This window comes from Rhinoraja longicauda, chromosome 3 (assembly GCF_053455715.1).
Source record: "Rhinoraja longicauda isolate Sanriku21f chromosome 3, sRhiLon1.1, whole genome shotgun sequence".
Taxonomy (NCBI): Eukaryota; Metazoa; Chordata; class Chondrichthyes; order Rajiformes; family Arhynchobatidae; genus Rhinoraja; species Rhinoraja longicauda.
In genome coordinates this window covers 29453403-29465534 of record NC_135955.1, presented here as the reverse complement: position 1 = coordinate 29465534, position 12132 = coordinate 29453403, and the positions used below count along the sequence as shown (strand labels likewise).

The 12132-nt window shown below is 39.0% G+C and overlaps 1 protein-coding gene across 7 annotated transcripts in view; it reads left to right on the top strand.

Moving 5' to 3' along the window:
* The window catches only part of LOC144591202 (phosphatidylinositol 4-phosphate 5-kinase type-1 beta-like), a 126528-nt gene extending 115355 nt beyond the window's left edge, over positions 1-11173 (top strand). For 4 of the 7 annotated variants that reach the window (XM_078395494.1, XM_078395500.1, XM_078395503.1 and 1 more), the window contains exons 14-15: positions 3800-3917; positions 9853-11169. In XM_078395494.1, the coding sequence (XP_078251620.1) occupies positions 3800-3917; positions 9853-9867 (133 nt within the window). In that variant the 3' untranslated portion in view covers positions 9868-11169. Of the gene's footprint in view, positions 1-3799; positions 3918-9852 lie in introns of all 7 variants that reach the window. The other 3 variants (XM_078395521.1, XM_078395520.1, XM_078395514.1) reach the window with 3 other exon arrangements.
* Positions 11174-12132: the final 959 nt, after the last annotated feature.

Here is a 12132-nt window from a genome sequence, read left to right as displayed (position 1 = left end):
TGTGATTGCACAGAATTTTTAACCAGCACAGGTGAATTAAGAACCAGAGGACTTGGGTTTAAAGTGAGAGGGAAAGTCTTAATAGGAACCAGAGAGGCAACTTTATCACACAGAACATGGTGAGTACATGGAACGAGCTGTCAAAGGAGGTAGTTGAGGTAGGCGCTATAAAAACATTTAAAAGACACGGTAATTTGAGTTTCACTGTACCTTAATTGGTACATGTGACAATAAACTGACCTTTGAACCTTTGAAAGGTACATGGATAGGAAAGATTTGGATGTGGGCCAAATGTGGTGGATGAGACTAGTGTGGATGGGGCATCTTGGTCAGCAAAGGCAAATTGGGGTAAAGGACCTGTTTCCGGGCTGTGTGGCTCTCTCTCCCGCTGCATCATCAACGACCTTTCTTTCGTCGTAAGGTTAGCGGTGAGGAATTTTTTTGCTGTCTGTGCAATGTTAACGTCTGTCCTTGACTGCCCAGACAATGCAGTCCAAGCCTGGGTGCATTATAAACTGAAAAACATGACTATGGGCTGACAAAGTGCATTTCTAGTGGAATAGTCATAAGACTTCCTCTTCATGTGCAGTGCTATTAATTTGAGAATCTCAGTGACATTCTAGTAATTAGCTTTGACCTAAAACCTAACTGGACAGACTTCATAAATAGCATAGCTAAAAGAAAAGGTCAAAACTTTATCTCTAACTTGCCTATCCACTATCTTGAGCCTTTCCACCATTTACCAAACCGAAATCAGTGGCATGATGAACTACTTTTGCATTGGCTGGATGAATGCAGCTTCAAAACAGAAGAAGCTCCACACCAACCATGACAGAATAACCAAGTTAATCAGCACTCTGACAGTCCATGCTTGGACTCCATGGTTGCATTGTATCTCGCCTACAAAGTACACTACAGCAACTCTGCAAAGTTTTTTCAGCTCATGAAGCTCTTCCAATCACTATTCCAATCTCAAGAAGAGTCTCGACCCAAAACGTCACCCATTCTTCTCTCCAGAGATGCTGCCTGTCCCGCTGAGCTACTCTAGCTTTTGTGTCTATCTTTGGTTTAAATCAGCATCTGCAGTTCCTTCTTACACATTAGCCAATCAGACCCTGCAGTGCTTTAGCATCTGATTTCTACTACAATGAGCCTGTTCCAAAGAAATAACTTTTGGCTCAAATCTGAGTATGGTCTGGGTTCCTTGAATTCATCCCTACTTCGTGAATCCTGATTATTTGTAATGTGGGATATCTTGTTATCTACAAAATGCCAACATATCTGTCAGGATGATGTGTCAGAAGTGAGCAAGCAAGGGAAGCATAAAGGACAGGATGCAGTTCCACAAGCAGAGCTATCGGAAGTTGCTGTTCATGTTTTCTCGCAGTAGGAGATGCAGATAGATGTTCCCACCTGCCGCCCCCTTAAACATTATGAAGAGCCTGACCCCATAGTATGTTACATAGAGAAGAGCAATGAAAGAAATGTTTCACTCACATAACCCCAAAATGCACACATCCTTCAAATGTACACTTTGATGCTGTCCACATAACAAAGAGAAGAGGTTTGCATTTTTTTAAATACAAGGAAATAAAACTATTGAAACAACTGACTTTTCCATCCTTAAATTTGCTCCATCACTGGTTTTCCCAATTGGTGCCTAAGGATAGGGCAAATAGTATGGGTATTGCAATCAATTTTAGTATTGATCTGTTATTACTAAATTGCTGCATTTGATCTTGGAAATATATAGATTTTTCTTCGTCATGATTAGGTCAGAATCCTTGAATTGCCTATGTGACAGCAGTGTGGGTATGCTTTCTGAAGGGATTTCAAGTATCAAGTGGTTGGAATAGCCAGGAAGTAGCACACTTCAAATTTGGAGCAGTTCAAGAAGTCAGCTCAATCAGCACTTTCTGAAGGGCATTAGGGAGGTGCAATAAATATAGGCATTGCTAGTGTAGGCCCACGGCCTGTCAATGGTAATAAGAACTAGATTAAGGCAAGACTCTTTCCTGTTAGATATATTTAAGGAACTGCTGCAATATTTTGCCTGTTTCTCACATTATTATTCCATGAGACACTTTTTCCTGGAACTTTAGGATGCAGCCCAGGTACTTATCCTTTTTGATTCGGTTAAATTAATGTTTTCCGAACATTTGGGATAGTTTTCATGAATGTTAGAATGATTCTTTAGTTAATGGAGCTGTCATTTTAAGTTAACTAATGAGGGATTGTGCTAGCTGAGCAATGCAATATCCTGTTACTAATCCTTGTGCCAAAGCTGCTGCAGAATGTTTACATCGTTTGTTCAAAGTGGTTCGTCTGATCTTGCGTACAAATGCCGTAACTTCTTTTTCTGAAATTCTTTTATCAGGATTGAATTTGTTTTTTGTAATCCGCATCCATCACTTTCACTCTCCTTATTTTCCTGGTTTAAAGTAAATCATTTCCGATTTTACAGTGCTCGTTCCTTGTTGTTCCATTCATTCGTGACTTATGATTACACAGAAGTTGGCATCAGTTTGGTGCTCTGATAGCAAACAGAAATTCCTGGTGCTGTTTCTGAAGGCAGCTGGTGCCATGATACAAAGGATTATCTGTTGGATTTCTACGTAGAGAAGTAATTAAGTGTTGAGTTTGCAGACTCGTCCATTCAACAGTAAGATAAAGAAGACCAGTCTAGAACAACCTCTTCTGTGCCTACTTAGACGAAGAGGTATTCACAGTATTTCAGAATCAGAAAGGGCTTCCTGAGATGGAAAAACAATGTGGTTATAGTTTTATGTGGATTTTGAATTGCGCTGCTGATTGAAAGAAGGATTGTCTGTTACATTGGTCATCCAGGAATAGAAGGAAGCATTCATTAAAATAGATGAAAACACCAACCAGGTGTGATTGCCTGGAAGCTCATGAACTTGGATGGTGTAGGGGTTTGCTGGGTTTAATTTCTGTCGTCCTTCATGATACAGGTTCTAAAACACCATCTTGTATGGCAACATCTGTAACTAAATGTGAATGCATTCTAGATTTTAGCAAAATGGCCAATTATATTTGGTGGATGTTTTTTTGGTATTTTAGCAAAATGCCTCTTACCTCTTTTGCTTATTCCTTTTAAGTTTTTCGATTGTTGTGCTACTTGCTAGGAACATTTACAGCCCTGAAGGAGTCCATCTGGCCAATCATGTCGATACATAACAAGATATGTTGTTGAGACTTGCTTCCGTCCTCTTGGTCTATAGTCATTGTAGGTTTTAGCACACTGAATGTTCATCCAGGTAATATTTTGAAACCATGTGGGTTCTTCCTTTGTCCCCCTGTCAAGCAACAAGTTCTAGTCAAACCCCATCCCTGTGGGTGAATGTTTTTACCATAAATTCTCCTGCAATTCCCATAACTAGAAATCCATGTTCCATATTTATTGCCCCCCTTAATTTCGTACACCTCCACAAATTCTTCCCTCCACATTCCCCATTCCAAAGGAAACAATCTTGGCCTTTTCTCCCCACTGTCATGGAAAAATGTTTTGCCCGTTTTTAAACACATTCATTTAAATTAAACCTCCATCCTTGATCTTTGGAACATGCTCAAACTCTTTCCATGTTCAGATGTATTGCTCACCCTTCCCCACCCTTCCCCCCTTCACTCCATAAGCCCACACTGATATTCACACACTATCAAATATAGTTGGTTACTAAGCTGTGCAGAAACCTTGAGTGCAGTATCAGATACCAAATTATACTCTGCAAGCTCTCAAAGATGTTGGCAAACCACTATTTTTAATTTAATATAATTACAGGGAAGGAGATCCAACCAGCTCCACTGTGACTTTGGAAGACAGTGCAATCTGTTTAACATTGGAGAAAAGTACACTGGAAATAGAAAATGATGATGATTCTGAATTTGACATTCGTTTGGTAAGTACCAATGGATGAGAATGGCCTAGTCCACAGGAGGACACTTCTCAGTCCTGCAGATGCTTTAATGCAAACACGAGACTGAATTGCTTACTAAACATCCATGATATCAATTATTAATGTCCTGTCTTGTAATTCCTGCTGATAATGGGCTTATTTGCAAACCCCCTTTTCATTGAGCCCATCATTTGGGCAGTTGACACTAATTTAAAAAATATCAATTTGGGTAAATAGCTTGAGCATAGGTTTCCAATTATTTTTCTTTTCAATGGCTATCTTAATTATGAAAAGTGAACTAAAAGATTAATGGTTCCATTTGTGAGGTAATTTTTGTTTATAGCGCTTTATTTCTCTGTCAAGTTACCCATTTTGGATTTGTTCCAATGTGGGCACTTAGCAACACTTTCTGCTTCAATGCATCCTGACCCAATTTGCCAAGCAGGTGGTAAATTAGAATAAATACTTTGAAAATACTGGAACACTAATGAATTGTTTGGCTTAATTAGACTCCTGTGAGCAAATAGATTAAACAAGTTATATGTTCAGTGATAAAGTTACCATTAAGAGCAGTGAGTGGTAAAGCAAATTATTTACAATTAAGTGCAATGTCAACTTTTTAAGACTTCCTCAAACTAATCCTGAAAAATATTAAAATTGGTTTACAATTATTTGAAACAGATTTTGAACTTGCATTTGCATAATTGAGATTCACATTTTGAACTCCACAATTTTAAAATGAGTTCCAGTATGTATCGCCAAGTAAAATTATTGTTAAATGCCAAACAACAATATAGTTATAGTATAGAACATTAAACATGCTGCAGCCTTAATGCACAACATTACTGGGAAAATCAGAGATGGGAGCGGCTTGTATTTCGATGAACAGAGCATGAGGAACAGAGGAAGGCCATTCAGTTCCTTAGACGGCCACCATTCAACAAGATGGGAGAGGGGGAGAGGTTCTCCATGTGTGATCTCACTAAGGCCACATGTAATTGCAGTAACGCTCATTACACGTACTAAATTATCAGTGTAATATACAGATACAACATACTATTGGCTGCCTTAATTGGCTGGTACATCTGCATGTTAGTTTTCAGTGCCTTGTGTTTTCAATGGACATCCTGTTTGAACAGACTCAATTTCTCTCCATTTAAAAAACACAGCATTTCTGTACTTTGTTATTGAACGGCACAATCTCTCATTTTTTCCAATTCTGCATGTGGTTGTTCCCTTACTGTTTATCCATGTCTTCTTGAATCCTCCTTAGGTCCTCATCACTGCTTGCATTCCCAATTTAATTTTGTGTCATCATTCAACATGGAAATATGGTGTTTGATTTCCAGTATGGACAGTGAATAGTTGGAGTCCAAGTACAAATCCAAGCAGTACCCCACGGGTCACAGTCAGCCAACCTGAGAAGAACTAGTTCTATTTTCTGGCTTAGAAACGTAGAAAAGAAGAACAGGCCGAGAACATTTGGGTGAGGTGCAGAATCTTTCCGGTTCACTCTTGGTCCTCATGCAAGGGGGGGTACTAAAGAAGACAGTAGTGGTAGCTTTACATAAGGTCATAAGGAATAGGAGTAGAATTAGGACATTCGGCCCATCAAGACTACTCCACCATTCAATCATGGCTGATCTATCTCTCCCTCCTCACCCCATTCTCCTGCCTTCTCCCCATAACCTCTGACACCTGTACTAATCAAGAATCTATCTATCTCTGCCTTAAAAATATCCACTTACATGGCCTTTACAGCTTTCTGTGGCAAAGAATTCCACAGATTCACCATCCTCTGACTAAAGAAATTTCTCATCTCCTTCCTCAAAGAACGTCCTTTAATTCTGAGGGTACGACCTCTAGTTCTAGACTCCCACTAATGATCCTCTCCACATCCACTCTGTCCAAACTTTTCACTATTCTGTATGTTTCAATCAGGTCCCCCCTCATTCTTCTGAACTCTAGCTCCATTCTTCTAAACAGGCCCAGAGCTGACAAATGCTCATCATAGGTTAACATTCTCATTCCTGCGATCATTCTTGTAAACCTCCTCTGGACCTTCTCCAGAGCCAGCACATCCTTTCTCAGATATGTTGCCCAAATGTGGCCTTACCAGTGCCTTATAGAGCCTCAACATTGCATCCCTGTTTTTGTATACAAGCCCTCTTTCAATAATTGGATTTTCATCCAACTATCTATCTCAGTGAAAAAGGGTAACTGTCAAAATAATACTTCTATTTTCTATATGACACGGCTTCCAAATCATAAATAAATTCATTGGCTGTAAGGCATTTGGAAAGACTAAGAAAACTGCAGTAGGATTCACAAATAGTTAAATATGTCCCAACCTCCTATCAGTAACTGCAGAAGTCTGCTGGATGACTGAATTCACTGTGCTGCCCCAAGACGACCTTTGTTTGAGTGTATAAACCATCAGGTCTGTAGAGGTTAGCATTCCAATGTGGAAAAATGACAGACTCCTTTCCCCAACACGAACAGATTTTCCCAGTAAACAACTATCTTCAGATATGTTTTGGTTTAAGTATTTTGTGTTTATGGAGGTAATTTGTAGATTTGCACGCAACACCAAGGTCATTTCCTTGTTGAGTCTTTTGGTAGTATTTCAGCATTTGACCATATGGAGTGTACAGAGATTTTTTTTTTTAAATGAATCTAATGTTTATTCAGGCTGATCTGCGAAAAAGTAATGTGTGAACAACTGCACATTTCTTCTAGAACTAAGAGGAAGAAAATAATTTGCTGTTGTGCAGAAATAAAAACAAGTGCTAGAAATATTTCGCATCAGACAACATCTTTAGGGAGAGAAACAGAATTAAAGTTTCAGATTGATGTCCTATCATCAGTTCTAACCTAATAATCTGTTTTATGCAAACTTGATTAAGGGATTGTTATTAGCCAAGAAACCTGAAGAGAAGACCATTGCAGCATTTTAAACTGGCATTTGGGGACCTGGGACCTATCTTTGTCTAGATGAGAAATAGACAACCTCTGTTTAACATCTCATCTGAAAGATGGCAACTCTGACACTGTGGCATTCCTACAGTAAAGTAGTGGAATACTGGTCTAAAACATAGTCATAGATAGAAACAACCTGGAAACAGGCCCTTCGGCCAACTTGCCCACACTGGCCAACATGTCCCAGCTACACTAGTTCTACCTGCCTGCGTTTGGTCAATATCCCTCCAAACCTGTCCTATCCATGCACTTGTCTAACTGTTTCTTAAATGGTGGGATAGTCCCTGCCTCAACTATGTCCACTGGCAGTTTGTTCCATACACCCAGCACCCTTTGTGTGGAAAAAGTTACCCCTCAGATTCCTATTAAATCTTTTCCCCTTCACCTTAAACCTATGTCCTCTTGTCCTCTATTCATCTATTCTGGGCAAGAGACTCTGTGCATCTGTCAAGTTTGTAGATTTTGAACCAACAATCCATTATTCTTTCTATCTTTACTGTGTATTTGCTTTTTAACAGGAAGTAAGGTTGAGGTGCGAGGGAGTGATAAATCAAATTAGGCTTGTGATTTCATAACTGCTTTTTAAAGAGGATAAACTAAATTAAAATTACAAGCCACAAGTTTGAGTACAAACTAAATACTCAAGGATGTTTGGGGAATTAACCTCCTGTAACAACACGAGTACTGAAATGTTGTGCACTTAAAGTTTCAAGCATTCAAAATGAACATCTTTTGGGAAATGTTAAACCAGATAATCTATCAGGAACACGTAAAGGAGGAAATATCCGGAGATAGCCTGATACTGATATTCCTTCTGGAGGAATCATTAAAAATTGCACCTTTCATTTGACGGCACAATAAGTTGCTAAAATATACTCAAAATAAGTGATCAGTGTTTAGACTCGTACAGCATGGAAACGGGCCCTGCAGCCCAACTTGCCCACACTGACCAACATGTCCCACCTGCCTTGCATCCCTCTAAACCTGTCCTAGCCAGGTATCTGTCTAAATGTTTCTTAAAAGTTGCGATAGTATCTGCCTCAACTACCTCTTCCAGCAGCTCGTTCCATACACCCCAAAAAAGTTACCCCTCGGGTTCCTATTAAATCTTTCCCTCTTACATTAAAACTGTCCTTTGGTTTTCCCCTACTCTGGACATGAGACTCTGTGTCTACCCGATCAATTCCTCATGATTTTACACACCTCTATAAGATCACCCCTCATCCTCGTGTGCTCCAAGGAATAGTCCTAATCTGTTCAACCTCTCCCTCTAGCTCAGGCCCTCGAGTCCTGGCTACATCCTCGTAAATCTTCTCTGCACCCTTTCCAGCTTGACTACATCTTTCCTATAACATGGTGCGTAGAACTTAACACAAAACGTAAGATGCTTAACTACCCTGGCCATCAGGGATGAGCATATGGACAAATAAACTGGGCATGACTCTTTCAATCAAGTAGATAAAACTTTAGATCATAGTGATCAATTCATTTTATTCCAATTTTCCTTTAATCCAACACAATTTGACCAAAAATTGCTGTTTGCAGACCAAATTAAACTGAATACACAAGTTGGGATTGCTTCACTTTGCCATACAAGTGCCTAAATTTGCAATAATTCAAGTAAATGTTGGAACATTGTTCAATGTTTAACTAAAATGATAACCAGGACTATGTTATCTAATTTAAATTTGAGCTAATATTGCATTCAAGGCTTTGAAAGCAATGCTGGAAAATGTTCCAAAACTACCATAAGCCCAGTCAAAGTTTCATCAGCGCAGTGCAACCCTGTGCCTCCAGTGTAAAGAAAACTTGACTTTTCCTCTAATTATATCTGGGTACGCATGACTTCATTGGGTCAGCTCCAAGAGAGGACTGCCACCTGCTGGGAAATAAGACATAGGAAGGTCAATGGATCAGCTACAGCAAAATATGCAATGCTCCATTAAGGTTGCGCTGTGAAGTTTGAACACAGGGAAACCAAGCTTTGAAAGAACCATTTCAACTTAAAGCAATGTAGTCTTGTTGATGATAAATTATCTTGAGTTATTTGGCTTGGAGATTTATCATGGAAAATCAGAAAATCTGTTTGCATTTTGTGGGCGGCACAGTTGGGGGAGCTGCTGTCTCGCAGTGGCAGAGACATTGGCTCGATCCTGACCTCGGGTGCTGTCTATGTGGAGTTTGCATGTTCTCCCTGTGACCATGTGGGTTTCCTCTGGATGCTCTGGTTACCTTCCATAATCAAAAGGCGTAGAGTTTTGTAGGTTAATTTGCCTCTGTTAATTGTCCTAGTGTGTCGGGAGTGGATGGGAAAGTGGGGTAACGTAGAACTAGTGTGAACTGGTGGCGGGTGGGCTAAAGGATCTTTTTCCTGCTGTATCTCTTAAAAAGAAAATTTGCTATCAAATAACGCAAAACGAGCAAATGACCAGTGGTGAAAAGTGTGGCCTTTCTTAGACTGGTGGAATAATAGCATTTATTAAACTGAGTAGTTCTGAACTGAAAGACCGTAAAAGTTCTGCACACTGGCTATTGGGGAAAAAAATCAAATATTCACTAGTTGTGAATATCTTTAAATGGAAATAGTTACCTTTGAATACTGGTCCATATTTTACTTTGAAGAAAGTGAAAAAAGGACCATGATAAGAGGTTCTAATCCTTCCATGCTTTTTGTTCTTAATCTTGGATGTTAGCATATCACCATGGTTCAGAAGTTTAAAAATACTATAGACTTTCAGTGAAAAAAAAATTCCCCTTAGTTTCTGAAATGACTCTTATTGAGAGTAGATCCCAACTCGCGAGGAACATCTGCCCTGTCACTGTCAAGCAATTTGAAGAATTTCTTAATCAAACCTATATTCCACAAACATTGCAATTTTGCATTGCCATTTCATGGTTCAGGGAAAGCGCATTAATTGAATTAATTGTTTTAAAATGCTATTTTTTTTAACTTACACAGAACTGCACGCCATGAAGCTTATTGCAGCATTAAAAATCTTTAATACAACTGCCTTCGCTAAGAAGATTTTTGTTTTTAACCTAGTAAATCGACTGGATGAATTTGTTGGATGGATGTCAGCACAGGGAGAGTATAAACCCAGACTAAATATTCCTTCCCTACCTGCAAAGATACTCTCTACACTCCGGCTAATTGAAGAACTAAAGCAGAAGTCCCGTTTATTAAACAAAGGATTGTATGGACCTTGTCAACTGACATTGAGCAAGCTGGGATTCAAAAAGAACATTTCACACTTCAGCACCAAGTCTGCGCTGCTTGCTATACAAATAGCTCTTTATTTTTTTCTTCGTTTTTGTGATCCCTCTTGCTCATCTGAAAAAAAGTTGGCATTTTTACTGGTTCTTAAATTCTACCAGATTTATATTTTGTTACTTTGCTGGTTTTGATTGCATACATTTCAGTATCTGGCAGTTTTAGAAGAAAACGATTTTTCAGATGCCAAAAACACTTGTGCCTGAAGCGTGGGTGTTAACTTTTCTATTTTGTTAAATTTCCTACGAAGCAGTCTTTTAACCAGCCTATGGATAAAATTGTCTACTTTGTACTTGCATTGAATTGCAATGTTTGCACATGACTACATTAACAGATATTCTAGAAACACTAGTTTCGCTTACTTGTCAGTTTAAAAAAAGTTTACAGAAATGTATACACATCATCTCAATGTCTATTTTAAATATGACAGAGTCTATTTTAATGAACTCTTTCTGGGAGGTCTTAAAGGTCTCTGTAAATAAATATTCTTTAAAATTGTAAGAAATTTGCTTGAGATGCTTCATGCAAATGTTCACGTAACAAAACTTGTGTACAGGAATCTGGCAAATTCATGTTTTTCTGAGTTGTATAATAAGAGTTGAATGGCCTGCTGAAATTTATGCTGCATTATATGTATGTAAATTGTATAGGACTTGAGTTTTGCTGCCATTCTGAAATCTTTCTCCAAGCAATCATGTTCAGATTATTTAAATGTTGTGTTATTGAGCATCTATTTATTGAGATTGGTCTTGCTGCAGCCATGTTTCTGGTATTAGGGAGACTCTTGGCATCCCCTGGTGGATGTGGTTTAACACTGCACAGCCTTGAGGGCAAACTGAACTTCAGTTTCATTGGCCAATGTTTTGAATCAAATAGAAAGCACTTAGTGTAGGAGCTATTTACGCTCCTCAGAGAACCACCAGCAGAGAACTAATAAAAAAAAGTTTCACTTGGAGCTACAGCATTACTTTTTTTCTAATTTATAGCCGACCTGTTTTGCTTTCTCATAAAAAGGATTGTGAATCATTTGTTTCCATTTATTCTACAATATTTTGACACATCTATTGAAAGCTGATCTGTTAACCTGTCTAAGGAAGTGTTTTTTTTTGTGTGCCATTAATGTTCCACAATCGAAGTCCTGAATTTGCCACCTTTATGGGTAAAGCAATTTGTGGGCTTCACCGCTGTCCTGGTTGATAGATTGGAAGGAGGTGGGGGCAAGAGGAAGGCATCATGCTGCTTTACAAGGCTTGGTACCAGTTGAAAGCAAGTTGCATCTTTGATCAATGCATTGCTTTGCAATGTTGAGATAGACTAATTGTTGGGTGGGCCTGGGGGGAGGGAAAGTGGTGACTAGCTGTGTTTTTAAAGCAAAGTAGGGAGGACCAATTGTGTACAACAAGAAGCTGAGCCTGCATAAGATTTTTTTTAAACTCGGTCATGACCAGTCCTTGATGTCTCAGTGGTGTGGCTTTAATATGCATGCCATATGTTGCTGATTATTCATGGGCTAGTTTGCCAGAGGGGTCCGAAAAATATACAATACTCCAACCTACTATGTGAGCCGAAATTGAGCCGAAATTGAGCTCAAAAAAGGATATGGTGATAAAGCAGGAACAGGGTACTGATTTTAGATGATCAGCCATGATCAGATTGAATGGCGGTGCTGGCTCGAAGGGCCGAATGTCCTACTCCTGCACCTATTTTTCTATGTCTCTAAATACATACAGCATCTGCCATGCACCACATGTTTGTGTGCAGTTTACCATGTGAAGAGTTTGAATTGTTATTGTACATTTACAAATAGAGCAAAAATGTGCTACATAATCAAACATCATTATATGTGCATGGCTTCTCATTGATGGTTTAGTTGTGGAACTGAAAACTCCAGAAAATGTTTGCATGTTGCAGTGTATACCTACACTGAATATATGTTAAAGTACACTTTAGACACAAAGCCACCCTACC